Source organism: Brassica napus, chromosome A5 (genome assembly GCF_020379485.1).
Source record: "Brassica napus cultivar Da-Ae chromosome A5, Da-Ae, whole genome shotgun sequence".
Lineage (NCBI taxonomy): Eukaryota > Viridiplantae > Streptophyta > Magnoliopsida > Brassicales > Brassicaceae > Brassica > Brassica napus.
The window spans coordinates 1,107,657-1,135,516 of record NC_063438.1 but is presented as its reverse complement, the minus strand read 5'-3'; the positions used below and the strand labels follow the sequence as shown (position 1 = coordinate 1,135,516).

Genomic DNA, 27,860 nt, shown 5'->3' with positions numbered 1-27,860 from the left:
CTACGTTTGTAGTAGTGTATATTAAACTCTCTTTCATGGTATATCGTTTTATTTTTTTGTCAATTAATTTAGTAAAACTTCATAATACTCTCTAAATTGGTGGATTAACCATTATAAAATCATTATTTTCTAAAGAAACGAAGACAACAAAAGTTTGAAACATTTTGACCTTCATCCTATGTTATCGAAAGATGCAACCAGCGACAAGAAACTGTATCTTCTCATCTTCGGCAAGCCATTTGGAGCTACCAGCGACAAAACTGTCAGGCATTTTTTTGAAAAAAATGTATGATTCGTAGCCAAATCTTCGCAAGGTGTGACGGTTGTCCCTTCTATTTCAATCTATAACATCATCATCACTTCCGTTCTTCTAGTGCTTATTGTTCCTTTAGTAATTTGCAGTGCGCGGAATCTGCTTTGAAGTTCTTAGGAGACCTAACTCACATATACTTTGTTGGAAATGCTCCAATGGCTCACATGGCTATACAACCTACAGAAGAAACACCTGATTTGCCATCTTACAAGGTAAACAACATAGCTCTAATTGAAACAAAGAAAGAAAAATGCTCCAATTACTCATATGGCTATACAATCTTCTTTATTTTTTGTAGGTTCTTATTCAGATGTAGTGTAGTAGCAGCATCGAAGTACAAGATAAGTAACTACGAGGATTTTATGTGGGTAACCAAAGATGAGCTTTTGGCGTTCTTTCCTGAGCATGCTGAATTCTTCAACAACACGATCGTTAGCTGAGTTTTCCTGTTCTCTTTCCTTCTGGAATAAGATAGAAACACAAAACATGAACCGTAAGACATATAACACGTGGTGTATGAAGGTCACTGTAGTAACCAGACCAAACCCATGTCTCTGGTATACACGTGAAGGAATTTTTTGTTGACGTTAAAGTGGCAATTGATATCGGATTATTTGCCCAAAAATAAACGTTTGGTAACGTAGTACGCTACTATCCAGCACGTAGTTTTTAAAGACAACTGCTAATTACTTTTGTTAGGAATCAGGATATTAGTTAATATATTTTTAGAGTGAGATTTTTTTTCTTAAAAAGAAAATAAATTTCGGACATACAAATGAAGCAAGAACGCAGTACGTGTTGACCATGACCATGATCAAACCAAAACAAACGGATCTTTCCTTCGAATATGCATAATGGTGTTTGTATATTATTCCTTTTAAAAATAATAAAAAGATTACAATGATCTTTTATTACAACAAATTATAGGAATATAAATGTCACGCTCCGCAATTAAGGTAATTAATATATCCTTAAAAAAGAAACACAAATCTTATATAATCAATAGAGCCATTAGAGATAAGAAGAGAGATAGAGATCTGATCATTTTGAAGATTATTATAAAAAATGGCATCATCGGAGCAAAAGTTGGTAGAGGAAAACGGGTCGGTGATCTCAAGCTTGTTGGATAAAGCCAAAGGTTTCATTGCGGAGAAGCTAGCTAATATTCCGACGCCGGAAGCCACCGTTGACGACGTTGATTTCAAAGGCGTGTCACGTCAAGGTGTTGATTATCACGCCAAGGTCTCCGTCAAAAATCCTTACTCTCAATCCATCCCTATTTGTCAGATCTCTTACATCCTCAAGAGTGCCACAAGGTTCTCTTCTATTTTTTCAATTATTTATTTTTTCAACTAACCCTTCAGCGGACGAATGAAAATTGAGTTTGTTCACTTGTTAATACACAAATCAATAATATAACTACCCATACGTGCATGCTATAACATTTGTGTCACATGCATATATGTATTGTCTTTTTACTTTTTTAAAAGAATGTATTATGTATTGTCTAAATTTTGAGATCTGTAAAACAAGAAATATAATGGTCCGTTACTAATGCATATGTGTTATATTCAATAATTCATGTACAATCCCTAATGATCTCTAACAAGACTAGCATCTCTGAGTCCATAACGTTTATCTTTTAGACATAAACATTACACGGCACTAGTAACACATGTTTGCATGGGAACGAGACGAAATATTTGTATCTGCATGTAGTCCGGTTTGCTTAGGAATATAATAGATTAGATTATATAACATTGTCAGCTGCATCTGCATATACGGATATATATACCAGTGCTTTTTATGTAACGTTAGTACGTTACGCACGCTTCAAGTGTTATGCAGGTTCACTGATCATATGCTAATTAATAATGTTTGTGGTTGCGTAGGACTATCGCGTCTGGCACAATACCGGACCCGGGTTCGTTGGTTGGGAAGGGCACGACGGTTCTGGACGTACCGGTTAAGGTGGCTTATGGCATAGCGGTTAATCTAATGAAGGACATTGGCTCGGACTGGGACATTGACTATCAACTTGACATTGGTCTAACCATCGACATTCCTGTTGTTGGTGACATTACCATTCCTGTCTCTACTAAGGGGGAGATCAAGCTCCCTTCTCTTCGCGACTTCTTTTGATTTCAACTATTATTTTCTTAATTATAATCCAGTCTTCAATAAAACATAGACGATTGCATATTTCAGTTCTGGAATTCTCTTTTGTTGGTTTTGTTATTGGGTTGTTGAATACTTTTATTGGCTATGCATGTTTCCATGGAATGTGATTTATAATTTTAATTAGATGTATGCGTACAGCCGTAATTGCCTTGTATGAATATGACTATAAAATCTATATCTCAAAAGAATGCTTGGACGTATAGCCGGTTCTGACCATAGTATGATGAAACATTTGCATTGATTTCTAATTTTTTTCTAAAAATTAATATAGGTAGATTTGATGGCTCTTAAATTATGAAGAAAAATTATTAAAACTTATGTTAAAATGTTTATAACCACGAAAGCTCTGCTCCGACGCTGGTGCAAAAGTCCAACTTGTAATGTGTTGGTAAATTCTCTTTGGTACGAACCGCATCCCCACGCCACCTATACGCAGCTTCTAACTCTCTTCTCCACCAAAATGACCGTTAAATCAAAACCAATTTAATACCATTCTCATTTTTCCACTGCAATAATTGATCCCAACTTTGTTAGTGGTTAGGCCCATTACATTAATGTTCTCATTTTTTTCTGAAGTATTAATGACACATGAAATACAGATGTACATATAAAGTCAACATTCCCCATCACTAAGCTAGTTTATATAATTCACATAACTAGAAGTAATTAATCCGACTCCCCCACCTCCCACCCCACCACACACACACACACAACCACCATGACCGAACCAGAACATGTTCGTCCGTTAGCTCCGGCGACCGTACTTCCGTTGACCGATTGTCCAGTCACCAACAAACAAGCTCTCCATCGTCGCAGAAACCGAATCAGATGCTTAACCTGTGTCATTATAACATCTCTAATTCTTATCACAGTCGTGTTGACTTTAGTCTTCACGGTGTTCCGAGTCAAAGACCCCATCATAAAAATGAACGGCGTGACAGTCAACGGTCTAGACTCGACCACCGGGACTCAGATCCAACTGTTGGGAACAAACATCTCGATGATCGTCGACGTGTCGGTCAAGAACCCGAACTCTGCGTCGTTTAGGTATTCGAACACAACGACCGATATATATTACAAAGGAACGGTGGTGGGTGAAGCACGTGGGCCACCGGGAAAGGCGAGAGCGCATCGGACGGTGCGGATGAACATGACGGTTGATATTATGATAGGTCGGTTTCTGATGGATCCGAGTTTGGCTCGAGAAGTAAGTGGGTCAGGTCTTTTGAACGTGTGGAGTTACACTAGGGTTGGTGGTAAGGTGAAGATACTGGGGATTGTGAAGAAACACGTAACGGTTAAAATGAACTGCACTATGGCTGTGAACATCACTCGACAGGCTATTCAAGATACTGAGTGCAAGAAAGATATCGATCTTTGAGTTTTCGGTTTCCAAAGGTATACGTTATGAACTTATGATATGTATTCACGCTTTTTTTTAAATCGTTTTATTTCTTGGATTGGATCAGCATGATGATACATTTGTATAAAGTACGTTTTGAACTATTATAGTTCTAATTTTCTCAGAGTTGCTATAGTTTTGAATGGAGGGAGCATGAAGTTTCTGTTATATATATGAAACATTTATTAGATTTTTAGAAAAACTAACCGACTGTTCTAGTACGCTAGTTAGCAGTAAATCGATTGGATTAATTGTGTATTTCCGTTTTAGAAACCGAATAACAAGTCCATTTTTTCGATCAGCTGGTCATGTTACTCATTAGCCACATGGTTTATTGACTAATATATCTTTTAATCGATATAAACGGTCTTTAAACAATCACATGCACACACATGTTTGCTAGTTCACGATGTACTTGTATCCAACTGTTAGCTAAGCTTCTATTTTGTCTGTAGTAAAACGATTCGTTTTATATCAACGATCGTTACATTTTCTAATGTTTGTTAAAATACTTATGTGATAAGTTTATACTATACGCTCATTAATCGTTTTTACACCAAAGAGGCAAACGTCGAGTTTAATACGGACGCCAAAGAGGCAAGAACGTTTGACAATTTGCATTGAGAAGCCTAGAATCACACAAATCGAACCAAAACAAATTTCAACGACACAAGACAGCGATTGAGTATGATATACATTTTCTAATTGGACGCATGTCACCCATCAAATACGGAACTGACAAATATGGTTAAACAGTCAATGATACAAGGCTCGAACACATAAAATAAAATGAGAAAATAAAATTTAAAATAATACAGCAAAAGTTAAAAATAATATTCCTTGGTTGGCCACTTAATTAATAACACCAACATTATTAATAAATGCAGAATTTGCAGTTTCCAAACAATATTAAATGCATCTGCAATTTCCACCCACCTCTTCTCTCTTCCCCTAACTAATTAATTAAAATAATATTCCAAAATTTTAAAATTAAATTTTCTCATCACTCTCTCCTTCTTTCTTCTCTTTCTCACACATGGACCCATTTTTCTTCTTGACCATCAAATGTCAACCGCCGCCTCCTCCTCCCCCGTCTTCCTCTTCCACCCTCCTCTTCCACCGTCGCCTCCACACGACTCCAACCACTCTTACCTCACTACTCTAGGCTTTGGCTACTCCATAGCCATAGCTCTCGGTTTCCTCGTCCTCCTCTCCACCGTCCTTTTATCCTCCTACATCTGTTGCCGCGGCTCTCGCCGCCGCACAACCGCCGTTGAATCCACCAGCGCAAGCGTTATACTCCCTCGCGTAATCTTCGTCGCAGAAGAAGATCTTGAAGCGGGTGACGTCAACGTGGGACTTGACCAAGCCGTCATAAACTCTTACCCTAAGTTCCACTTCTCAAAAGAAACCTCCGCCGCGTCTTCCGATGGATTTGGTAGCGGTGGAGATACCACTTGTTCGATCTGTTTGTGTGAGTATAAAGAAGCGGAGATGTTGAGGATGATGCCAGAGTGCAAACACTACTTCCATTTATGTTGTCTAGACGCGTGGCTTAAACTAAACGGATCTTGTCCTGTTTGTCGGAACTCGCCGCTTCCGACTCCGACGTCTACGCCTCAGTCAACACCTTTGTCGGAAGTTGTGCCGCTCTCACAATATGCCGCTGACCGGAGGAGAGCAAGAAGATGAGATATTTTTACTTAGATCTATATTCGCCTAATTACTAGGGTGTATTATTATTATTATTGGCTCCGTTTCATTACAACTTCACTGATTTGTAATTAAAAATTCCATCAAAAGAGGAGTTTGCCATTAATATCATCGAAATGAAATTCATTTTGAAGTCTGAATGATTTGCTTTCACGTGTTTTACCCGTTGTTGACGTAGCGATTTAAAATCTAACACACGGTCGTAAACTGTGACATGAGTTTGAACAGTGTAACGTTAGTTAAATATTAGTACTAGACTACTAGTAGTAGATATTTTTTTGGTTGTAGGAAAAGATGTTTCTAAAGCTGAGAACAAAAAGAGTTAAGGTTAGTAGTAGCATGGGAACAAAAGTATGGTTTATTCATGTAGACTAACTTAGTTTTATAAATGAAATAAATATTTTAAGATATATTTCCCTAGACTTATTTAAATTTTCTTTATAAACTGTATGATAGGTAACATAGTTACGACTGGTGCGTTACAAACGCAGATTGCTACATGCTTAAATTCCGAGTAAGTGTTGACTTCAAGTGAATCTGATATCTCTTACGTGCCTCGGACGCCCTTGTTCTATGGACTATATATGGTGGCCGATAGCTGGAGATGTTTTTCTTCATAAGGCGCACGTTAGTCATCGAACGTGAGGAGCTTGCGTGATGTGAACATGTGTATTTGAAAATATTTGTTTAGTCATAAAGACTGTGAATGCGTTAATTGTTGTTAATTGACTTAGAATAGTCCACGAATTCGCTTCTATACCTCCCCGCACTATCTGGTTGAAGCTTTATTTTCTCATTTTAGTGGTAAAATGCATTTGTTAATAAGTAATTAACCACGCTTTGATTTTGATTACATGGGTCCACGTATACACTTTACATTTCCCATAACATTCGACCTACACGTAAGCCAGTGACATGAGTGTTACGTCGTGTACCCCTCCCTCAAATCAGGTTTCCCCTAAGCAAAACGACGTCGTTCGAAACCCATAAATTTATATTATAATAAAGATTGAATCAATATTATAATGAAATAAATTTTGACAAATATAAAAAATGATTTCATATTATAAATACGAATCATGTTAGGATATAATACATCAATTTTGGTTACAATTTGTATCACATCATTTGAATTTCGGTTATACTAGTTTGGTTCGCGAATTATATACGAAGTTAATCCAATTTTTTTTAAAAAAGATAAGAAATAAATATTTATTTATATACAATATAAGATATTAAAGATATATATTTAAAATTTAAATACTTATTTTTAGATATTATTTCAAAATAAATAAATTTGAATATTTAAAGTACATATTTATGTTTCAAATGTTTATACTTGTGACTAGTTTAGACATTCATATCGATTTTCAGATATTTTTCAGATTTTTCAATATTTTAAATTATCTGTTCGGGTTCGGCTGATAACACTTCCTACAAAACTATTTCTGATATTTTTTAAATTTCAGATTAGATATAAATCGAGTTTTTTAGTTCGGGTTTGATTTAGATTTCGGGTTACGAATCTTATGCCCAAATCTACTTTAAAAAAAGAGAAAATACAATTATAGAATTTTTTTCATCAAAATATATTCCGCGCTTTCGTTATACATTTAAAACGAGCGTGAAAAAAATCACGATCTGGTACCGATTACGTCCAGAAAACACTCGTGGTGTCGGTAACATATAATAAAAAAGGTAATGACACGCATGACGCACCATCAGCCGCTCTCCTCCTTTGCGTCGCCTACACGTTCGTCTCTACTTCTCCGTCAACGAAACGTTGACTATATATAAAAATTAAAAAGATACTAACGCCGTTAAACGGTCTCCGAACCAACACGATCGGGTCCCGAACCTCACGCTTCGTGATTATAAAACCTATTATTCACCTCTTCGCTTCTCCTCCTCTCCTTCGTTGAAATTCGAAATCGAGAAAAAAAAAATCAAATGGCGGAAGAGATTGAGAAATCGATGCCGGCGGAGCAATCTCTGATGGACAAGATCTCGGAGAAGATCCACCACCACGACTCGTCGTCCGACTCCGAGTACGAGAAGCCTGATTCGCCGTCGGCTGTGAAGGCGAAGATCTACCGCTTGTTCGGCAGGGAGAAGCCTGTTCACAAGGTCCTCGGCGGTGGAAAGCGTACGATTCTTTACCTTTTCATTGATTCACATTATCGTTTTGGTTTGTTATGCGTTGATCTGCAATATCAGGGGCCTAGTTACTCGTTTTCCAGATCCGATTGATGATGATTTGATGCGTGAGAGTAGTTTCCGGTTATTGGGCGGTTAACCGGTTTATTTTCTTAGATCGGTTATTAGGATTCGTTCCCGGTTCGAAATGGGAGCTTAGGGATTTAGGCATTAAAAGGAGGAGAATGTCTTTGTTGAATTGATTTGAGAGCATGAGCTTGGTTTTGATTAGATTGAGATATTTATTTTGCATTTTGAATAAAAACTTAGCTACATAATTTGGATTTGAAAGTATTAATATTATGTTTGAATACTCTAATCTATTTTTGTATGCTTTTTATATATTTATAGTATATTGAATTGATTTAGGCATTAAAAGGAGGAGAATGTCTTTGTTGAATTGAGAGCACGAGCTCGATTTTGATTAGATTAAGAGATTTATGTTGCATTATGAAAGTATTAATATTATGTTTGAATACTCTAATCTATGTTTGTATGTTTTTAATATATATAGTATATATTCTCTCATACATTTGCCTTATTTATTTCTGCGTTCTTAATGATTATTTGCAGCTGCTGATGTGTTCTTGTGGAGGGATAAAAAGCTGTCAGCTGCTGTTCTCGGTGTGGCGACTGCTATTTGGGTTCTCTTTGAGCTGGTTGAGTATCATTTGTTGAGTCTTTTGTGTCACGTTTCGATTCTTGCTCTTGGAGGCTTGTTTCTGTGGTCCAATGCTCACACTTTCATCAAGAAGTAAGCCTTGATTAATGCCTTTATTGGTGTTTTTTTTTTTTTTCTCATATCCTTGTTTTATTTTCCTCAGGAGTCCACCTCAAATTCCAGAGATCCATGTTCCGGAGGAGCCTTTCCTTTTGATTGCCTCTTCCCTGAGAAACGAACTAAACCAAGGTTTTGTTATCCTGCGAAGCATTGCCTTAGGCAGGGACCTTAAAAAGTTCCTCATGGTATGTTTACTACTTCCTTGTTACTGACATTTGCAGCCTCAAGAAACAATCTAGAAAATGGTTTTTAAGTTCGTAGCACATTTACATTGTTAATGTTGTATTTAGGTTGTGGTTGGTCTATGGATCATCTCGGTGGTGGGGAACTGGTGCAACTTCCTGACTCTGGTGTACATCTGCTTCGTGTTGTTGCACACAGTGCCAATGATGTACGAGAAACACGAGGACAAGGTTGATCCGTTCGCAGAGAAAGCGTTCAAGGAGTTGCACAAACATTACCTTGTGTTCGATGAAAAGGTTGTTTCCAAGATTCCCATTGCTTCCCTCAAGGCTAAGTTGGGTTGAACAGAGACTTGTATGTCTGTTTCCTTTTGCTTTTTGGTTTTATACATTGATCAATGTGGAATTTGGTGGCCATTTTCAGAGTTTTGAACGCTAATGGCCTAAATGTCATGTATCACATTTTGATTGCAACTCAATTTTTTTTTGTATTTTTCTATTAAAACAAAAACTATTTGCCTTTTTATTATGGCTTCTTAGGGAGAACACTTGAAATAAATAATCAAAGGTGTTTACGTTTTGCAACTTGGTATAAATTGACCAAGCCAAACTGAAGAAAAATCAAATAACCAAAGGTGTTTTTTTCGCAAACATATTCATGATTTGCCGGGTCATCAACTACGGGTGACCATTCTGTGATTTATAATTCAGGCCCAATAAGTTACTTGGGCCACAGTCTTCAACAGCACATATTCGTTGCGTAAAGATGGGCTTGAAGTAAAAGTCCAGATCATAAATATGGGCCTAATCCAACGGCTATGATACGTCGCAGTAGCCCTAATACACGCCTCTATATAAACAGATCTAACGATACAAAATAACTTCATCAGCTCCTCTTCCTCGCCGCATTCGAATTAGATCTCTCTTTTTTTTCTGTCAACTTTTGTTATGTTATTGAAATTTCTTTTCTTTACTTTGAGATGCGATGAAGAGTTAATATCGGAAAAAATAGTTGATCGTTCGCGAGATGAAATCCGATTACATTATGGTTCGTATTCGCTGAGCATTTCTAATTTTTTAATTGTTAACGAAGGACCTATGGGTGAAACGCTGTAAATTCAATGCGTATTCAAGCCAAGTTTACCTTCGTATAATTCATTATCGGAGATTTGTCGGAATCTGTGGTTTCAATTCCTGATTTCTTTTAATTTTTCGATTAAATTTTCCTTTTTTTTAAATTAAGAAGATCGAAGGACCCAGCAGGGAAGCGAGTAAAGCTCATGAAATGAGGCTTCTCTAACAAATTTATTTAACCTTCGTAGATTAAGTGTATCCAAGAGATCGTTGATTATCTGTTGTTATAGGATTGTCGTGAGTTCTTGGTGTAAATTGTTGATGTGTATGTTTCGAGAAAAGCAGGGATAGTGTGTATCGGCTTAGTGCTAATAATGCACTTTGTACGAAAGATTTCCCATGCAAAATCAATTTTGGGCAGATGGGCAGTTGTGATTCACTTTCTCTATTGAATAGCTCAACAATCATCTTCCCCACATTTTTGTTTTCTTTTTTATCCAAATACCCTTTAATATGACATTTTTTGAGTGGATGGGAGTGGTAGAAAGATATTTGATTCGTACACTTGGGAGGACTTCTGTGTTGCCTTGTCACGATTATTACATGAATCTGCACTTCCGACAAGACCGGCATGCCAATTGAACAGGACAATTGACCAACTCATATACACTATTTCAAAGTTCTTAACCTAACAACTGAGTATTTCATCGTAAACTTACCTGGCTAGTGAAATATGCATAACATATTTTAAATACAAACAACAATTTAATGTTCTTGAATTGAATTAACGAATTTATTATTTTGAAGATTGAATTAATTGTTAATTAGCTGAATAATACTATCTTAAAAGCAAAATATTGGGTCCATTGAGGCATTTATTATAAGCTAGAAATACCGATAATTCGTTCGATCTACAGATCTCATCTTCAGCAGTTTTTGGAACTGTTGCTGACAAGATTATTTAAATCAACAATAGTTTTGTTTTCGGACAAAAGAAATAGTTATGTATGAGTGAGAATCCATTATATACGAGCTAAGATCAGCATTGTCCTGGCTTACAGAATCCATTCATCAAACTAACAAAATCGTTATCCATGAGTTGGTATGTTTTAAAACAGGATCGACACTAACTTAAGATTTCTCCAGCAACAATATTTATGGAACTCTAGTTTAAGATTAACATTGTCCTGTCTCCTAGAATACGACCGCCTACTAACTAAGATCACTCTTTGGAGTTTTTAACAAGACAAGAAGCCCAAATCTCATTAGCTGGTGCCGATGGCTGCACCCAATGTCCAGGAATCCGGCTGTATAGATGAAAACAAGACCATTTTCTCAAGAGAAACATTTAAAGCTTGTCTAAAAGTGTGAGGAAACAAATAAATGCTGATATTACCTTCCTCCTGGACTCAGATATGCATCCCATTCTCTTCTAATCTGTATTTTAAAACCATAACTCAGCTAAATCTTTGATCTAATAAATAAACTTAGACAGAGAGTTAAACAAAACCCACCTCAATAAGCCTTCCCATGTCCAAATTGCTTCCGTAGTAGTAGTGATAACATTCCACCGGTAAATTTGATACATTGTCGACACCATTGTCAGGAGGAGGAGCTTCTATTTTCTTTTCACAAGCCGCCCCTAAGACAGTATTGCTTTCTTTATCCGTGTCATTGTTGATGATTTTGTTATCGGTTGTTAGATTAGTGTCTTCCTCGGAGGCAATGACATTCTCTTCGTTCTCTGTGTTGATTACAGACTGAGCTTGATTCTCCTCTTGCTCCACAGCAGCGCGAACACTATCGAAGAACTTGTCATCTTCTTCCGGAAAAAAATGCCCTGCACAGTGTCCATATGATATTACACCTTTACTTGAGAGTCCTAGTCGTGGTATCAGAACGCATTGCACTACTTCAGATTATTGACATACCTTGCTTCTTTAGTTTCTCGATTCTTAGCGAACGCAACTCTTGCATTTCCTCAACAATTAGAGCTAGTTCAAGCTGAAAACATTCAAACCATGAGACTGTTTACCGTAACCAAACATGAATTCGTAAGATAACATTGAGATGTCTCACCTCGGGTTCTAGTCTCCTTCGTTCTCGTTTCGCCTTGACCTTCTCAATTGCCTTCATCTCATCAACCTGAAAACAGACAGAACCCATCAGATACCAACACAACGAACATATTTGATCGCTTCACCACTTATTACCTTTCTGTTAGCCATGTCCTTGGCCATTTCCTTTTCCCTCCACTCATCAGCCTCTCGATCAGCTTGTTCAAATCTCTCAGGCTCCTGTAATACAATCAACAACTCAAAATACTACAATACAACCTAAACAGAGCTTTCAATCAAACCCCTACCTTAGCACGCATCTCTGCAACACAACGTCTCTTCTTCTTCTTCCAAAGTTTATTCCTTTTAGACTTCTTCATCCTACAACTCAATCTCGCCGCCGCAGATTTCTCCTCCCATGGAGAACTCTCGTCAACAACAAACCTAAAAGGCTCAAGCTGTGCTCTTAACGTAGACATCAAGGAGTTAGCAGCTTCCACTGAAAGCTTCTCCTGCTCTTCCAAATCAACCTTCACACTTTCTACATATCTCCTCAAACACTCTACCCCTGACCCTCCCTCCACAGTTTCCATCGAACCTTTACCGTCTTTGATCATCCTCAACGCATCCAGTTCCTTCTCCCTATGAAATTGCATACAACTAATGAGATTGCAACAACACTCAATCGATTGATAGTGTGTGGGCCTTCGCTTACATTGATTTTGCGAGGTGGATTGTATCTTGGAGCTGTTTGAGCTGATCGGATATGTTCTTGGTGTTCCAGAACGCACCGCGGCGAGGTGGATCGGGAGGTAGCATCGGAGCCCAGTGGAACGGAGGCTGGTAACTCGCCGGATTCATGTTACCGGTTTGAGCTGCACAGCGTAGGCGAGAGCAACGAGGAAAGGAGCTAATGATGGTGGTGGAGTTTGTTACACGGAGGAGGTTTCGACGCCGGCAAAAGCAAAGGAAGAGAGCTCTAGAGGGAGAGATGACTTTGGGCTTTCAGAATGGGTATAGATAGGCCCATTTTAAAGAAACATATAATAATAAGCCCAGTTCTCTTAATCTAATTGATTAATAGTTAGTTGCTTATTGGTTGTTGGACCCAAGAAAAAGAGTTGATAACTGCTTTTATTTCAGAAGTTTGGATTTCAATTTTCAAGTTCCAACATAAATTCATTAATATGAAATTTTCATGGAATCAAGTGAGAAATGTCATGCTATTTTTTCATAAAACTGTTTAGAATAGTGCACGAAACGTTAAGACATAATAATTTTTATAAAGTATAGTATAAAATTATTGATGAACAATATAAAACAGATCAATAATAAAATTGTTTATATACTAATTTTAATAGTTTTTTAATACAATAATAAATGAGTGTTAAAGAAGTTGGTTAAGTTTTTTTAACTTTTTTTTTACCAAAGTTTAGTATACAATTTTCTGCTTTTGGAATTTATTCAGTTGTAGATGACTTGTCACTTTGGAGGATACTCTAAAGTTGCCTTTTGAGTCAACCATAAATAGAAGAAAGTGATAGACCAAACACCAACTAATGACAAATAAACTTTGCCGACAGATTATGTAAAAGACAACAGATGATCTGTCAATGGAGATTTTCTTTAATCACCATTCCATTAATTGAACGTTAACGTTAACACAAGGGGAGTTTTACACGCTTAACCATGCAAATCGGTCCTAAAAACAAAACACATAACATGTGTCAAAGATTCGAATTATAGATTCCTAAACAATAATAAACAAACCAAATATATAAGAAAGCACAAAGAACAATTCTAATTCAGAATCTGTAATTTACAAATCCATAGAGAGAAAGGTTTCTCTTACAACCTTTCTCAACTTGGATTCAGTTAATTTCAAGATTCTGATTAAAAACCATCTCTGTTTCAACAATGTCGGAGCAGACAAAGAAGAGATTCATTACAAGCGATGATCTGAAAAAACACAACCAACCCGGAGATTTATGGATCTCAATCCAAGGCAAAGTCTACGACGTCTCCCACTGGGTCAAATCCCACCCCGGAGGCGAAGCAGCGATCCTAAACCTCGCCGGTCAAGACGTCACCGACGCGTTCATCGCTTACCACCCCGGAACCGCATGGCGCCACCTCGAGAACCTCCACAACGGCTACCACGTGAAAGACCACCACGTGTCCGACGTGTCGCGTGACTACCGTCGTTTAGCCGCGGAGTTCTCTAAACGCGGACTCTTCGACAAAAAAGGTCACGTGACTCTTTTCACGCTCACGTGCGTCGCTGCGATGCTCGCTGCGGTTGTCTACGGTGTTGTTGCATGCACGAGCATATGGGCCCACTTAATATCCGCCGTCTTGCTGGGCCTTCTCTGGATCCAGAGCGCTTACGTGGGACATGACTCTGGTCATTACAACGTGACGTCAACGAAGCCGTGTAATAAACTCGTCCAGCTTCTGTCTGGTAACTGCATCACCGGGATATCGATCGCGTGGTGGAAATGGACGCATAACGCTCACCATATCTCTTGTAATAGTCTTGACCACGATCCTGACCTCCAGCACATCCCTGTCTTAGCCGTCTCGAGCAAGTTCTTTAAGTCCATGACGTCACGTTTCTATGGAAGGAGGTTAACGTTCGATCCACTGGCTCGGTTCTTGATCAGCTACCAACACTGGTCGTTTTATCCAATCATGTGTGTGGGGAGAATCAATCTCTTTATCCAAACATTCCTTTTGCTATTCTCTAGACGTCACGTTCCTGATAGGGCATTGAACATAGCTGGGATTCTTGTTTTCTGGACGTGGTTTCCTCTTTTAGTATCCTTCCTGCCAAACTGGCAAGAGAGGATCATCTTTGTCTTTTTAAGCATGGCCGTCACGGCGATTCAGCACGTTCAGTTCTGTTTAAACCATTTTGCGGCAGATGTTTACACCGGTCCGCCTAATGGGAACGATTGGTTTGAGAAGCAAACAGCTGGTACGCTTGATATATCGTGTAGGTCGTATATGGATTGGTTCTTTGGCGGGTTGCAGTTTCAGCTAGAGCATCATCTGTTCCCTAGGCTACCGCGTTGCCATCTCAGGGGAGTTTCGCCTGTGGTTCAGGAGCTTTGTAAGAAGCATAATCTACCGTATAGGAGTCTTTCGTGGTGGGAGGCTAATGTGTGGACGCTCAGGACTCTGAGGAAAGCGGCGGTTCAAGCTAGAGATGTGACTAATCCTGTGTTGGAGAATTTGCTATGGGAAGCTCTGAATACTCATGGCTAGAAAAAAAAACTGAACAGTACAGATCGGTTTTGGTTCGGTTTTGCATGGTGGTTAATTTCGTTTGTTATGTACTTTTCTAGTGGAAGAGATGTGTTAAGTTTTGTTTTTTTTTGATGTAACTCATCATCACTTGATCTCATCAAAAATATGTACTTAATTTCATTTTTGTGATCAGTTATTATAATGTTTCTGGCTCCTTTTTGATGTCTTTAGATTACTATATTTCTCAAGCAAAACGTTGAACATGTGTAATTAAATAATACTGTTACCAAACCAAACATGGAATACAGTTTACTAATTGTTCGTTCATAGGGAAAATAAATACTACATTTATGGTAATTATTACGTTCTCCGCATGGACTGCTAGATAATAAGTAGGGATGTTAACAATGGGTTTTTACCCATAGGGTACCCTAAACCCGGTTGGAATTTAAAAACCAAAACCCGTATATTCAGTTTTCAAAATTCGCGGGTTTATTTTGGGCGGGTCTTGATTTATAAATTACCCGTTCGGGTTTTACCCTATCGGGTTTCGGGTACCCTATGGGTTTTTAAAAAAAAAATATAATTGAAAGGACGACTTTTACCCTAATTTTTAAGGATTTAAATGATTGAAATCAAAAATTAGATGTATAAATCAAAACATACAATGCCCACTATTAAATTTTGCACTCTCTATAACTTATTTATTTACTTACATTATGGATATAGTATAAATTTGCAAATTGAAAATTATGAATGATGAAAATTTTATTTGTTACTTTATACAGAAAATAAATTTGATAATTGAAAATTAATCAAATTTAATACAAAACATGATTAAAATTAAATATTCAATACATATAAATTTAAGTTAAAACTATAAAACTTTAACTAAAAAACCACAAAACTCAAAAAAGGGTTTTTTCGGGTACCCTTGGGTAACCCTAAAGTTCTAGGGTTTTTCGCGGGTTACCCTAATAGTACCGGGTTTTTTTCGGGTTTTATAGTTTAGGGTATTTTCTGGGCGGGTTTAGTTTGGGTTCGGGCCGGGCCGGGTTTTTTTGCCCATGACAACATCCCTAATAATAAGGGAAACCAACCGTCCAGAGAAAGCTTTACCGTTCCAACGGTAACATGACATGACACAACTTCATATAATCAAACCATTCTCTTTTCGGAGGGAGACACTTTCTTATCTCAATCTCATCTTCTGGTATTTATCAAAAATATAAATAAAAGCTCTGAGAAAAAAAAAGCCTTACCTTGAATCATGGGAATGGATTTTGGCAACGGCATTTCCTTTGCCGCCATTGTCCCCACTGTATACAAGAGAGAAGACTATAAGCGTACCAAACACGACGCCGTTTTCTCCAACTGGAAGGTCCTTGACTCCTTTCTATCTCTCTCCGCCTCAGTTTTTGATCTTAATTAGTCTTGTCTGCTTATGAAAGTAGCTGAGACTCTGTGAACACACAGGTTCTGATAGGTTCGGAGGATTGGGAGGATTTCAAGAAGGGGAAAGACGGTGTAGGTAGATACAGAGTCCAGAACTTACCTCGTAGATCTTGTCCTGGTCTCTATGAGCTTGGTGTAGCAGTCATTGACCAAGCCCGAAAGCTTGACTCGGATGATGTTCTCGCTGCGTATCTAGGACAAGCTGAAAGTGTTAGATCTAGGCTTCAGTCTTATGGACGATCCGGTGCTCATTTGCGCACTGTTAACAACAACAACCTTGATGGTTGTTGTGAGTCTCCTCCAGATAAGAAGGCGGGTTTGTTTGAGGACATTTTCATGAAACATGGCTCGGTTGTCTATAGATGGGCTCCGGTAATTTACTATGTCTTCTTATCTTATTTCATCTATTTACTTCTGCTTAATAACTTTGATATCGTGTTAACGGACTTCTAATGTAAAATCAACTGATGATAAGTGTATTGGCATATCTATCTTATATATTAGTTAGGATCATTTTCAACTACATGTAGAGTCTCTAATAACTCGTGTGATTGTTTTGTCAGATGGGGTCTAAGAGGGAAGCTGAGGCAACGGAAGGGATGCTATTGAGCACGTTTGACTATGCGTGGAACAAAGGAAGCAACGGGGAGCGACGCCATCTTGATTTGCTTAACAAGCTTGGTGACCTCGAGTTTATTAGCAACAGAGAGTCCGGGGTATCACGTGTGCTCTTTCCTTTTCTCCGGAACCAAGAGAGAAAGCTAAGCTGTGATGTTGTTGTTGGTGAAGAGGAGAAGAGTACTAGTACCAATTTCCTCACTTCCGTAATCAAACTCTCCCGATCCAGACCGCAACCGGTTTCAGACAAATCTGATGAGATCTTCTCAGGTGGTTCTTGTTGTTCTGATTCTGTTTGTGGAGTCGTACTTGAAAACGGGGATTGTTGCAGTAGGAGTCCAGTTAAAGGAAGAAAGAGATGCTTAGAGCATAAAGGGCAGAGAATCTGCCGTGTCTCACCGGTTAAACCACAGCCCGAGACTTTCATCACCAGAAGACAAGATTACAACACTGATGTTGTTACAACCTGTGGAGTGATCTTACCAAACATGGAGCCTTGCAGCAAGAGACCTGTTCCAGGAAGAAAACTGATGTGATATTGGGCTCATATGTGAGGCTATGGACATGGAAGACATTCAGAAATTGACCCAAGATATTAGCTAACATGTCCAGCCCATTTTTATCAAGTTACAAGCCCAAGAAGATTCTAAATCAAATGGTTTCTTTGCTGGCCAAAGAGAGTGACGAAAATTAGGTGGTTAATTGCATGGAAAGCTTCTCTCTCCTACATGCAAAGAATGCTTGTTTCAAAAACACTCTCTCTCCTCCATGCACTAGTTTTATCATTTCCAATGTAATAACTATCTAGCTTTGTGATCAAGTTTAGTCTCTTATAAATAAGTTGTAATCTCCATTGAAATAAAATAAGCTTTGAGTGATTATTTTTGGAACCTTGAGAGTGATTCTCAAACTTGTTTTCGATCATGGTGTGTCATATCCATTGGTCAAAACTTTTATGATTGTTGGTGTGTAATATCCTTCAGTCTAACTTGGTCTAATCTAGTGTGTCATATCTAGAGGCGATCATTATAGGGTAGTATCAAGAGACTTTCCGCCTCTCTTGTGTCACCTTTCGATCCACATCCCTTGATCGTTTGTTGCTTTCGGGCTCATTCGGTGCAAGGCTTATCCCTTACCAATTTCAGAGTGTATTCCTTGGGAGGTTTTTATCATTTGGTATCAGAGCCACTCTGAAAGCGGTATTCACTTCTGTTATTCACCATTCTCATCTATCCATCTTCTAAAAAAAAAAAAGAAAAAAAAAAAGTTTTGTTATTTATGTTCTACAAATCTGCTGGATCTTTTGGGAAGTGTGTATTCAAGTTTTTCTTTCTTCGGAGAGCAAGATTTGAGGACAAATCTTTTTGAAGAGGAGGAGTATGATGTGATATTGGGCTCATATGTGAGGCTATGGACATGGAAGACATTCAGAAATTGACCCAAGATATTAGCTAACATGTCCAGCCCATTTTTATCAAGTTACAAGCCCAAGAAGATTCTAAATCAAATGGTTTCTTTGCTGGCCAAAGAGAGTGACGAAAATTAGGTGGTTAATTGCATGGAAAGCTTCTCTCTCCTACATGCAAAGAATGCTTGTTTCAAAAACACTCTCTCTCCTCCATGCACTAGTTTTATCATTTCCAATGTAATAACTATCTAGCTTTGTGATCAAGTTTAGTCTCTTATAAATAAGTTGTAATCTCCATTGAAATAAAATAAGCTTTGAGTGATTATTTTTGGAACCTTGAGAGTGATTCTCAAACTTGTTTTCGATCATGGTGTGTCATATCCATTGGTCAAAACTTTTATGATTGTTGGTGTGTAATATCCTTCAGTCTAACTTGGTCTAATCTAGTGTGTCATATCTAGAGGCGATCATTATAGGGTAGTATCAAGAGACTTTCCGCCTCTCTTGTGTCACCTTTCGATCCACATCCCTTGATCGTTTGTTGCTTTCGGGCTCATTCGGTGCAAGGCTTATCCCTTACCAATTTCAGAGTGTATTCCTTGGGAGGTTTTTATCAAAAACGGTGTGAGGATCATAAAGGCATGAGGATCAACGCTTTCCTCTTTCTTCTTAACCGGACTGACCGTGAGAAAACCGTCAAAGAAGAAGCTTCGAAGCCTAGCTTCTGTGAAGCTACAACGAAGAATGGCGTGCCTTGCACAAGAAGCTCTCCTAAAGGAAGCAAGAGGTGTTGGCAACACAAGGATAAAGAGAACATTCATCCGGTGGTAGCCGCCGAAACACAAGTGACGTGCGGTGTTAAAGTGTTTGATGGATTGGTCTGTGAGAGATCTCCGGTTAAAGGACGTAAAAGATGTGAAGAGCATAAGGGAATGAGAGTCATCATCATGACTTAAGTTAAAGCTCGCCACTAACTGGAATTGTTTGTACTAAACTGGTTTTATTTGTTTGTTGTACCAATTTCTGTACGGAATTAATTATTATTTAGAATTATTTAAATGTAAAATCAGTGACTATATGAAATCACTATCAAATCTATATTGGTAACAACTATAACTTTGAATTTGTTTTATTTAAATTTTAAATAGTATATTTTATAATTTTAATTTTGGATATTATTCTTGTATAGTTATTTTCAAAAATTTTAACACAGTAACTATAAAGCTGTAGAAAGTGATTATAGTCAACATATATATATATATATATATATATATATATATTAAGATTTTAGACTGTAATATTAGTTTTTTTTTAAAAAAAATTGGTTTTATTGTTGTAAAGAGAATTGTGATACAGAGCACGCACAAACTATCATCGATCACTTCCACAATTATACAAATGATACGTGGTTATTTTAGTTTGCCTCTATATCATAATAATCCCGAGTCAAATTTGTAATAGTGCTAGTGTGTATATTATAAATGCCATGATAAAATTTTATATTAATGAAATCTGTGAAAATAGTTGCATAGTATTAAAACTTACAATGTGGAATTTTTATTTTCTAAAATTATGAAATCTATGAAATTAGTTGCACAATATTAAAACTACAACGTGGAATTTTCCCTTTTTCAAATCTCTAGTGTTATGTTACAACTAGTCCACAATTTCTTATTGGTGCATTTCCGTTATGGGCTATACTAGAAACTTGAAGGCCTAAACCATTATATGATTTTCAAATTTGTGTTGCTTTTCAGAAATTTCGACGGTCTTTATCGTTGAAGTCGACAAGTCTGAGAATGGTTATCCTTAGAGAATTTTGCTGGCCTATCCTCGCGTCGCGCCTTCTCGTCTTATTCCTCTGCAAATACTCTTCTGGCAACTTTTCTTTTGGTTCTCTCCGAGAAAATATGACCACATAAGCCACGTTGGCCCTAGTTTAATCTTCAGTCTCCTTCCCGCTTCTTCATTTTCCCCGATGGCATTCCTTGTCCGCTCGCCGGAGATACCCAACGTATCGACAAGAATCTTCTCCGGTTCGAGTTCGAGTGTAAGACATATGAGTTTACGAAGAGGATGGTTACGGTTTCAGCTAGAGAAGACTGCGAGATTAGTACAAAGAAAGAAGAAAATAATCAGAACTACTACGTGAATATGGGTCACGCCGTTAGATGTCTCAGAGAGGAGCTTCCTTCCTTGTTCTACAAGGAGCCCAACCTTGACATTTAAGGGGTGTTAGTGAGAGTAATATTTATATAGAATTTGTTGATTTTGAAAATTGAGAGATTTATTAAATTTGGAAAGAATTATAGAAAGTTTTGTATACTGTGAAATTCTATGAAAATACATTGATATAATGATTCTAAGAATCTAAGGTATATAAATAATATTTTCAAAATCTTATGTTATGAGTTAAATGCTGAAGAATACAACTCCCAATAACCCCAACTTTAATAGCTTTAAAGAATCATTAAAATCTAGATTTTTTGAATAACAAAAGATTGTGTATAGAATTACTAAATCAGGAAACTAATAACACTAAATTTAATGAGAATGTGAGAATGTGTAAACCAATAACACTAAATTCTATAAATTCTAACAATCATAGTAAATCTAATTCTCACTAACACTCCTAAAGATTCTCGTTTATTTTTCTTTCTAGAAAGGACATTTAAGTTAAAATGAAGGATCATAAATAATGAGATTAAATATCAGAGAGATCCTTCTTCAAGTTAAACTTTGTTGTCCTTGGCTTCTTACTTATGCATGGTACCAACTTCAACTTGCTAGTCTTGGTTTTGCATTCTTCCTTCTGAATATAAGAAAAAGCCAAGTTTTAATATACATTATTGAAACGTAGAGAAGCAGTAGAAATAAGGATCACGCACTAACCTTCTTGCTACCGCCGTCATATATGGGAACTTGATAGGTAGCTTCATCGATGGAAATTTGATTCATCAACGTATCGTCGTCGTCGTCTTCCTCGTCCTCTTCTTCTTCGTCCTCTTCTTCTTCTTCTTCTTCTTCTGCTTCTTCTCCTTCGTCTGCTTCTTTGTCTGGGATAAATGTGTAGATGGCGCGAAAGAGTTCTTCTGATCCAATAGTGCCCCTACGCAGATACTCGGACTCGTTCAACAAGTCGAACCTTCTGCAAGATAATTCGGTGCTAACCATCTGGACCAGTTCCTTTTTTGATTTCGAGTCGACATATTGGACCACCATGTCTTGGAGTGGCTGAAGTTTCTCAGCTTTGGCCACCTATTGAAGAAAGAGAGAGAGAGAGGGTGAATCAGAGTATTACTAATTCCACAAATAATTAGATAGATAGAATACAAAGAAAATCATTCGCATAATGTTGTATTCATTTATTTTGATTCCACCAGTTAAAGCCATAATCAATATATATATAAAAAAAACAATCAAAATATTCAAGTCAGACTGACCTTGAAAATTTTGATGAGAGACTTGAGGTTTTGGCTATGGATTTCATGGGAAAGTTGGTTACTTGACTTAGAGAGGATATGGTTGCGTGCAGCTTTGCGCACATTCTCATAACCAATGTACTCAGCCACCTTAAAAGTAATTAAGAATGAAATTAGAGAGAGAGAGAGAGAGAGAGAGGACTTAGATAGTACAATTTATTGAGGATTAAAGATCAAGGAGGACGAACCTTGATCAACTTGATCAAACTAGGCAAATCTTTGTTGACAATCATCTGGGAGAACTCTTCTTGTGGTTTCTTTACAAGGGGGAGCACCGCAGAGAACAGCTTCTCGGGATTTTTCAGATAAAAACGAGCAAACTACACACACAAAAAAAAAGATATATAGTAATTGAGTTCTCAATCACACATAATCTGAATTAAAAAAAAATTAAAAATACCTTGATAATTTTGAGGAGAGACTTGAGTTCTTCATTGCGTACCATATAAGATATCTCTTCTTCTGATTTGTCTTCCACATAGTGGAGGATAAAAGCGTCCAGTGACTCAAAATTCAGAAAATCAGCCGTCCCGACAAGGTGGAAGAGACCGATCAAGCTTTCGCCGTGTAGGAGCTCGTCATACATCCACCTCTCCGAGCAAGTGCCATCACTGATCCTCACGCAGTATGTTAAAATCTTCTTGAAGGCTGTGCTTCTCACGAAGTACATCTCCACCGGCTCAGGTATCCTATGGAATCCTTCCATTGGAACCATCTTATTGAACAACTCCCATGTCTTGCGATCAACTTCTACAGCCTTCTTATCACTGCAAATACACTTGACTGTATTACTGTTATTAGAATCATCATCCACCGCCATTGGACCTTTTGATAAGGTAGCAGAAACGTAGATTTTCTTTTTAGGTTATGCGGCTGACAAGTACACAAGAGAAAGAATTATTATATACCAGTTAGGGCACAATTATAGCAGGATATTAAAGGGGTTTTTAACCCTTGGACCCCACACAAAACATAAAACCCGGTCTGAAAAGTCTTAGATAAGGATAGATTGTTGTTGGTTCTTTGCACTGTTCGCGGGTTCCACCAATATTGACGGCCTGTAATTGGTGCGTTTTTTAATTTTTTTTAATTAAATAAAAAAAAATAAAAAAATAATTAAGAAATTACAATGTGAGTTTTAGGGATACTACTGCTCTTAATATTTTCTTCTTTTCAAGCCCATTTTGAAGCCGAACATTAGACTTTTAATATTACCAATTTTAATTGGTTCTATTTTTACTGTGATACTAAAACATAAAAGGTGGTGGGCTCGTAACTCATAATCACATTATTTATGGATTCCATTTGCAAGACTCGCTACGTGCAACTGTTTGAGAATGAAACGAGACCTACAATTCATTAATATATGTTCCGGTGGATTTTAATTTGTCCGAATGATCAAACTTTGAAATTATTGTATGTCAAAAACAAATTTGACTGAATGAGCATCGCTCGTATGTCCGTTTCAAGATAGAACCATACTGATAGTTCCAATTGTAATTGGTAATTATGCGTGTGTGTGTTGATGTCAAAATTTTACGGCCAATGCAGCCTCTTTATCCGTCTAAATCCACTGTTGCCCCTCGAGGCAGCCAATCCGTGTGTCCGTGACGGTAGTGTTGGTTACACAACATAAGAAATTAAGAATAGCTCTAGATCTCGACAAACGAGCAATGGTATTATTAGTTCCAACGTGAGAAAAAAAAACTAATTGGAAAGAAGATATTAAGATGCTATTTTCCATGACGCAAAGCTAGGCATCGTATTGCACAAATTCGAGCTAAATTTACAGGCGATGAAAATCTCCTAGAAGACCCATCAACACAGGATTCAAGCTTTTTGTTTGACAAATATTATTGCATAACAAAAAAAGTTAGACCCAAATACCATTGTTAATGCCAAATTAGCTTAATCAATAATGTTGATATGAATCGGTACAAGACGGCGATTAAACAACAGCCCGAGAGACAAGATTACAAACACAAAGACACTGATGTTACCACATGTGGAGTGATCTTACCAAACATGGAGCCTTGCAGTAAGAGACCTGTTCCAGGAAGAAAACGGTGTGAGGATCATAAAGGCATGAGGACCAACGCTTTCCTCTTTCTTCTTAACCGGACTGACCGTGAGAAAACCGTCAAAGACGAGAAACCTGAAGAAGCTTCGCCTCCTCGCTTCTGTGAAGCTACAACAAAGAACGGTGTGCCTTGCACAAGAAGCTCTCCTAGAGGAAGCAAAAGGTGTTGGCAACACAAAGAAAAAGAGAATATTCATCCGGTGGTGGCAAGAACACAAGTGACGTGATAAATACCGCCACCTGTATTCGAATCTCGGCTACCAGTACCGTGCAAAGGTTTTCGGAGGTCCGAGCCGAGTTCAAAAATATATTTTACATGATATATTTTTAATATATATATATATATATATATATATATATATATATATATAACACTCAAAAGTTTTGAATTATTACATAAACGTTTTCTAAATTTTCTTCACCAAAATTTTATAAAATAAAATTTTAAATCATGAACAAAAAGTATGAATTTGTAATATAAATACAAAGATATAAATTTTTAATTGAAATGTTGGTAGCTGTCAAAAATGTAAATCTTAGCATTTAAATTAACTATAATAAACTATATATTGAAAATATTATAATTTTTTTATCAAATTCTTATAAATATATAAAATAAATCTAACTAATAGCATATAAAAAAAAGACCAATGTGATCAAATATTTACAATTTTTTTGGAAGTAGAATCTTTATAGTTTTATTTAAAATATAGCAAAAATAATTACAAACCTAGTTACTTTAAACAGAAATCTAATTTAAATTCAAATAAAAATAAAAATCTAACTAATAAAATATGTTAACTACCATGTAAAAATATTTTTTTTTTGTAATTTGGAGCCCTAAAATTTCTACAAAATTTGGGAGCCCTAGGCGAATGTCTTTTTCAAAAGCTTCTAAACACGGCTCTGCCGGCTACTGGGGAATTAACATTTCGGCATCGTCAGGGACAGAGAACCGACACGTGGCAACACGTGACTAGTCTGAATCACTTCTGTAGGATCAGGATATCTCTGTATAATAAAAAAAAAAAAAGTGTGTGATGGATTGGTCTGTGAGAGATCTCCGGTTAAGGGACGTAAAAGATGTGAAGAGCATAAGGGAATGAGAGTTATCATCATCTCATCATGACTTTTGGACCGGTTAAGCTCACTGTCCCCCTAACTGCCAAATTGTTTGTACTAAACCGGTTTTGTATTGTACCAATTTCTGTACCGAATCTATAATTATTATTTAAAATTAATTAAATGTAAAATCAGTGACTATGAAATCACTTGACTTTGATTGGTAACATGCTTTAGAATTGATTTAGCTTGAATTAAGGGTATTAATCAGAAATGTTACCAAATTTTGTGAGTTTGTGATTGAATTACAATATGGTAAGGTTGAGTTATTATCTGCTTTACAAAATCAATAAATCAAATGTTAAATCAACATCATAGAAAATTGCATGTATTAGCGTTTGAGTTGACTTGAGTTAGTATTTTCTTCAGTTGTCTACGTTATTTTAAGAATAATTAAAGAAATTTATCAACTTTTGAAACATAGAAATTGTCCAACATTTACTTTTAGTTAATTAATAAATATTATCAGCAATTATATACAACTATTTATTTGTTATTCAATATTTAAATAAAATTTATTATTTCTATTTACATTATTTGAATAAATTTATTATATAATTTAGTTATATTTGGCAACTGAAGTTTACATACATACATATATACATATGTTTATGTATATTTATATAATTCTAATTTAACATGTTTAAATTTTCTCTGGTCTATTTTGCTTATTAAGTTAGTAATAACTGTTGTTATTTTTGTAATTATATTTTATATATTTTGAATAATATTTACTACAATTTGTACTAGTAAAAAGGTTAGCAATCAATTATATCATGAAAACACTCTTTAATGTTATTACTAACACTCTTATATCATTAGTAATTACAATTTTTAGAAAATAGATATTTAATTTATTTTTTTAATGAAATCTTTGAAATAGTTGCATAATATTAAACTACAATGTGAAATTTTTCCCCTATAAAAATCTTCAATGTTACAACTTACTACTATATATAGGTAGTCAACAATTTATAATTGGTGCATTTCCATAATGGGCTATACTAGAAACGTGAAGGCCTAACCATTAATGGACCGTCATAAAAAAAATTCAATTGTATGTGTTCATTTTCAAAAATTTCGACTGTCTTTATCGTTGAAGTTGACAAGTCCGATCAAAGTTATCCTTAGAGAATTTTCCTGGCCTATCCTCGCGTCGCGCCTTCTCGTCTTCTTCCAAATCTATGTATCCGCATATTCCTCTGCAAATCCTTTTCTGGCTTCTTTTTTTTATTGGCTTCTCTCCAAGAAAATATGATTACTGAAACCATGTTTGCTCTAGTTTAATCTTCAGTCTCCATTTCCCCCGATGGCATTCCTTGTCCGTTCTCCGGAGATACCCACCGTCTCAGCAAGAAGCTTCCCCGGTTCGAGTTCGAGTGTGAGACATGTGTTTATGAGAAGAAAGGTTACGGTTTCAGCTAGAGATTTGTCTGGTGTGAAGAATCAAAAATCAAGATTGTACGTGAAGTTCTCAGCTCCGGTGAAAGAAGACTGCGAGATTAGTACAAAAAAAGAAGAAAATAAGCAGAACTACTACGTGAACATGGGTCACGCGGTTCGGTGTCTCAGAGAGGAGCTCCCTTCCTTGTTCTACAAGGAGCCCAACTTTGACATCTACAGGTTAATTTTAGAGATTCTCGTTTAATTTTCTTACATGGTCATGCTGGTCTCCCGTTCATTAGCTTTATGCTGTTTGTTTGATATGTTCTGCTTTATCTCTCATTGTCCAATTTTCACAGGGATGATATTGTGTTGAGAGACCCTATCAACACTTTCACGGGAATTGATAACTACAAATCAATATTATGGGCGTTACGTTTCCACGGAAGGATCTTCTTCAAAGCACTCTGCATCGACATTGTTAGTATTTGGCAACCCACGGAGAACACTCTGATGATTCGATGGACTGTTCACGGTATCCCTCGTGGTCCTTGGCAGACTCGTGGTCGGTTTGATGGCACTTCAGAGTATAAATTCGATAAGAACGGGAAGATTTATGAACACAAAGTTGATAATATCGCCGTTAACTCACCTCCAAAGTTTCAAATGCTCAATGTTAAGGAGCTTGTTGAAGCCATTAGCTGCGGCACCACACCGAAGCCAACGTATTTTTCATCATCATGGTTGGAAACATATTAGTATTGTGTATGTAATGTAGCTTGTGTATATAGAGTTCCTTGTGTGGTTATAGATAGAGTTCAAATACGGGTGGGAGTAGAGTTTGGCGTGTGTAATATAGATGACGAATAATGAAATAAACTCAATAAAATGATGCATAAATGAATAATAAATAAACAAAGTATTGATAGATAAGCTTAACTATCTACTATTTTTATTACATGACTGCTACTATCAGTTTTGGTTTCTTTTTGCATGTATCTTAAACTTTGATGGATTGCTGCAATTTGAAGTTGGTTTAAAAAAATTCTTGTGACTACTATTAACAATTTGTACATTTTTATATAGATATACTCTAGTTGTCACATAACCACCAACATTATTAGAAGAAACCACAAACTACAAGTCAGCTATTTTTGCAATGAT

The 27,860-nt window shown here is 36.7% G+C and overlaps 9 protein-coding genes and 2 non-coding genes across 11 annotated transcripts; 9 read left to right on the top strand and 2 right to left on the bottom strand.

The window, feature by feature from the left end:
• Nucleotides 1–1,319: 1,319 nt before the first annotated feature.
• On the top strand, nucleotides 1,320–2,857 carry LOC106454535 (desiccation-related protein At2g46140). Its single transcript, XM_013896652.3, has 2 exons — nucleotides 1,320–1,629; nucleotides 2,206–2,857. Exons 1-2 carry the CDS (start codon nucleotides 1,379–1,381, stop codon nucleotides 2,453–2,455), a joined length of 501 nt encoding a protein of 166 aa, XP_013752106.2. The 5' UTR covers nucleotides 1,320–1,378; the 3' UTR covers nucleotides 2,456–2,857.
• Nucleotides 2,858–3,025: 168 nt separating this feature from the next.
• Nucleotides 3,026–4,031, top strand: LOC106450703 (late embryogenesis abundant protein At1g64065-like). Its single transcript, XM_013892421.3, has one exon. It carries the CDS (start codon nucleotides 3,213–3,215, stop codon nucleotides 3,873–3,875), a length of 663 nt encoding a protein of 220 aa, XP_013747875.2. The 5' UTR covers nucleotides 3,026–3,212; the 3' UTR covers nucleotides 3,876–4,031.
• Nucleotides 4,032–4,697: 666 nt separating this feature from the next.
• LOC106450704 (RING-H2 finger protein ATL67) lies at nucleotides 4,698–5,749 on the top strand. The gene has a single exon (XM_013892422.3). The coding sequence runs from the start codon at nucleotides 4,962–4,964 to the stop codon at nucleotides 5,586–5,588; it is 627 nt and encodes a 208-aa protein (XP_013747876.2). The 5' UTR covers nucleotides 4,698–4,961; the 3' UTR covers nucleotides 5,589–5,749.
• A 1,691-nt stretch (nucleotides 5,750–7,440) lies between these two features.
• Nucleotides 7,441–9,294, top strand: LOC106450700 (reticulon-like protein B5). Its single transcript, XM_013892419.3, has 4 exons — nucleotides 7,441–7,755; nucleotides 8,379–8,559; nucleotides 8,630–8,771; nucleotides 8,877–9,294. The coding sequence occupies exons 1-4, from the start codon at nucleotides 7,560–7,562 to the stop codon at nucleotides 9,111–9,113; spliced, it is 756 nt and encodes a 251-aa protein (XP_013747873.1). The 5' UTR covers nucleotides 7,441–7,559; the 3' UTR covers nucleotides 9,114–9,294.
• A 719-nt stretch (nucleotides 9,295–10,013) lies between these two features.
• LOC125609739 lies at nucleotides 10,014–10,160 on the top strand. Its single transcript, XR_007339888.1, has one exon. It is a non-coding gene; the product is annotated as a small nucleolar RNA snoR145 (small nucleolar RNA).
• A 20-nt stretch (nucleotides 10,161–10,180) lies between these two features.
• Nucleotides 10,181–10,323, top strand: LOC125609723. Its single transcript, XR_007339872.1, has one exon. It is a non-coding gene; the product is annotated as a small nucleolar RNA snoR135 (small nucleolar RNA).
• A 586-nt stretch (nucleotides 10,324–10,909) lies between these two features.
• Nucleotides 10,910–12,869, bottom strand: LOC106453335 (U11/U12 small nuclear ribonucleoprotein 59 kDa protein-like). Its single transcript, XM_048779485.1, has 8 exons — nucleotides 12,615–12,869; nucleotides 12,208–12,541; nucleotides 12,056–12,139; nucleotides 11,922–11,987; nucleotides 11,774–11,846; nucleotides 11,357–11,682; nucleotides 11,239–11,279; nucleotides 10,910–11,149 (listed from the first exon to the last, which is right to left on the bottom strand). The coding sequence occupies exons 1-8, from the start codon at nucleotides 12,758–12,760 to the stop codon at nucleotides 11,065–11,067; spliced, it is 1,155 nt and encodes a 384-aa protein (XP_048635442.1). The 5' UTR covers nucleotides 12,761–12,869; the 3' UTR covers nucleotides 10,910–11,064.
• Nucleotides 12,870–13,766: 897 nt separating this feature from the next.
• Nucleotides 13,767–15,363, top strand: LOC106454539 (delta(8)-fatty-acid desaturase 2). The gene is given in 1 exon segment (NM_001315578.1): nucleotides 13,767–15,363. A coding segment is annotated over 1 exon segment (1,350 nt). The 5' UTR covers nucleotides 13,767–13,816; the 3' UTR covers nucleotides 15,167–15,363.
• A 447-nt stretch (nucleotides 15,364–15,810) lies between these two features.
• Nucleotides 15,811–19,890, top strand: LOC106395294 (protein EFFECTOR OF TRANSCRIPTION 2). Its single transcript, XM_048779484.1, has 4 exons — nucleotides 15,811–16,529; nucleotides 16,625–16,975; nucleotides 17,167–17,744; nucleotides 19,246–19,890. Exons 1-4 carry the CDS (start codon nucleotides 16,419–16,421, stop codon nucleotides 19,583–19,585), a joined length of 1,380 nt encoding a protein of 459 aa, XP_048635441.1. The 5' UTR covers nucleotides 15,811–16,418; the 3' UTR covers nucleotides 19,586–19,890.
• A 1,384-nt stretch (nucleotides 19,891–21,274) lies between these two features.
• On the bottom strand, nucleotides 21,275–23,017 carry LOC106450707 (protein KRI1 homolog). Its single transcript, XM_048779483.1, has 5 exons — nucleotides 22,512–23,017; nucleotides 22,300–22,431; nucleotides 22,073–22,201; nucleotides 21,522–21,887; nucleotides 21,275–21,441 (listed from the first exon to the last, which is right to left on the bottom strand). The coding sequence occupies exons 1-5, from the start codon at nucleotides 22,929–22,931 to the stop codon at nucleotides 21,334–21,336; spliced, it is 1,155 nt and encodes a 384-aa protein (XP_048635440.1). The 5' UTR covers nucleotides 22,932–23,017; the 3' UTR covers nucleotides 21,275–21,333.
• Nucleotides 23,018–26,416: 3,399 nt separating this feature from the next.
• Nucleotides 26,417–27,654, top strand: LOC106454541. The gene is made up of 2 exons (XM_013896658.3): nucleotides 26,417–26,936; nucleotides 27,056–27,654. The coding sequence occupies exons 1-2, from the start codon at nucleotides 26,623–26,625 to the stop codon at nucleotides 27,453–27,455; spliced, it is 714 nt and encodes a 237-aa protein (XP_013752112.2). The 5' UTR covers nucleotides 26,417–26,622; the 3' UTR covers nucleotides 27,456–27,654.
• The last annotated feature ends 206 nt before the right edge of the window (nucleotides 27,655–27,860 follow it).

What these genes read in the sequence shown, in the direction of transcription:
- LOC106450704 (XM_013892422.3), top strand. Translation starts at nt 4,962, where the DNA reads ATGTCAACCGCCGCCTCCTCCTCCCCCGTCTTCCTCTTCCACCCTCCT.
- LOC106450707 (XM_048779483.1), bottom strand. Translation starts at nt 22,931, where the DNA reads ATGGCGGTGGATGATGATTCTAATAACAGTAATACAGTCAAGTGTATT. An exon ending in CTCTCCTCAAAATTATCAAG is followed by an intron (nt 22,432 to 22,511) that starts GTATTTTTAATT and finishes TTGTGTGTGTAG; the next exon opens with TTTGCTCGTTTTTATCTGAA. An exon ending in GTTTGATCAAGTTGATCAAG is followed by an intron (nt 22,202 to 22,299) that starts GTTCGTCCTCCT and finishes ATTACTTTTAAG; the next exon opens with GTGGCTGAGTACATTGGTTA.
- LOC106450703 (XM_013892421.3), top strand. Translation starts at nt 3,213, where the DNA reads ATGACCGAACCAGAACATGTTCGTCCGTTAGCTCCGGCGACCGTACTT.
- LOC106453335 (XM_048779485.1), bottom strand. Translation starts at nt 12,760, where the DNA reads ATGAATCCGGCGAGTTACCAGCCTCCGTTCCACTGGGCTCCGATGCTA. An exon ending in TTGCAGAGATGCGTGCTAAG is followed by an intron (nt 12,140 to 12,207) that starts GTAGGGGTTTGA and finishes ATTGTATTACAG; the next exon opens with GAGCCTGAGAGATTTGAACA. An exon ending in AGGACATGGCTAACAGAAAG is followed by an intron (nt 11,988 to 12,055) that starts GTAATAAGTGGT and finishes GTCTGTTTTCAG; the next exon opens with GTTGATGAGATGAAGGCAAT.
- LOC106395294 (XM_048779484.1), top strand. Translation starts at nt 16,419, where the DNA reads ATGGGAATGGATTTTGGCAACGGCATTTCCTTTGCCGCCATTGTCCCC. An exon ending in CCGTTTTCTCCAACTGGAAG is followed by an intron (nt 16,530 to 16,624) that starts GTCCTTGACTCC and finishes GTGAACACACAG; the next exon opens with GTTCTGATAGGTTCGGAGGA. An exon ending in TTGTCTATAGATGGGCTCCG is followed by an intron (nt 16,976 to 17,166) that starts GTAATTTACTAT and finishes TTGTTTTGTCAG; the next exon opens with ATGGGGTCTAAGAGGGAAGC.
- LOC106454541 (XM_013896658.3), top strand. Translation starts at nt 26,623, where the DNA reads ATGGCATTCCTTGTCCGTTCTCCGGAGATACCCACCGTCTCAGCAAGA. An exon ending in CCCAACTTTGACATCTACAG is followed by an intron (nt 26,937 to 27,055) that starts GTTAATTTTAGA and finishes CAATTTTCACAG; the next exon opens with GGATGATATTGTGTTGAGAG.
- LOC106450700 (XM_013892419.3), top strand. Translation starts at nt 7,560, where the DNA reads ATGGCGGAAGAGATTGAGAAATCGATGCCGGCGGAGCAATCTCTGATG. An exon ending in GGTCCTCGGCGGTGGAAAGC is followed by an intron (nt 7,756 to 8,378) that starts GTACGATTCTTT and finishes GATTATTTGCAG; the next exon opens with CTGCTGATGTGTTCTTGTGG. An exon ending in ACCTTAAAAAGTTCCTCATG is followed by an intron (nt 8,772 to 8,876) that starts GTATGTTTACTA and finishes TGTTGTATTTAG; the next exon opens with GTTGTGGTTGGTCTATGGAT.
- LOC106454535 (XM_013896652.3), top strand. Translation starts at nt 1,379, where the DNA reads ATGGCATCATCGGAGCAAAAGTTGGTAGAGGAAAACGGGTCGGTGATC. An exon ending in ATCCTCAAGAGTGCCACAAG is followed by an intron (nt 1,630 to 2,205) that starts GTTCTCTTCTAT and finishes GTGGTTGCGTAG; the next exon opens with GACTATCGCGTCTGGCACAA.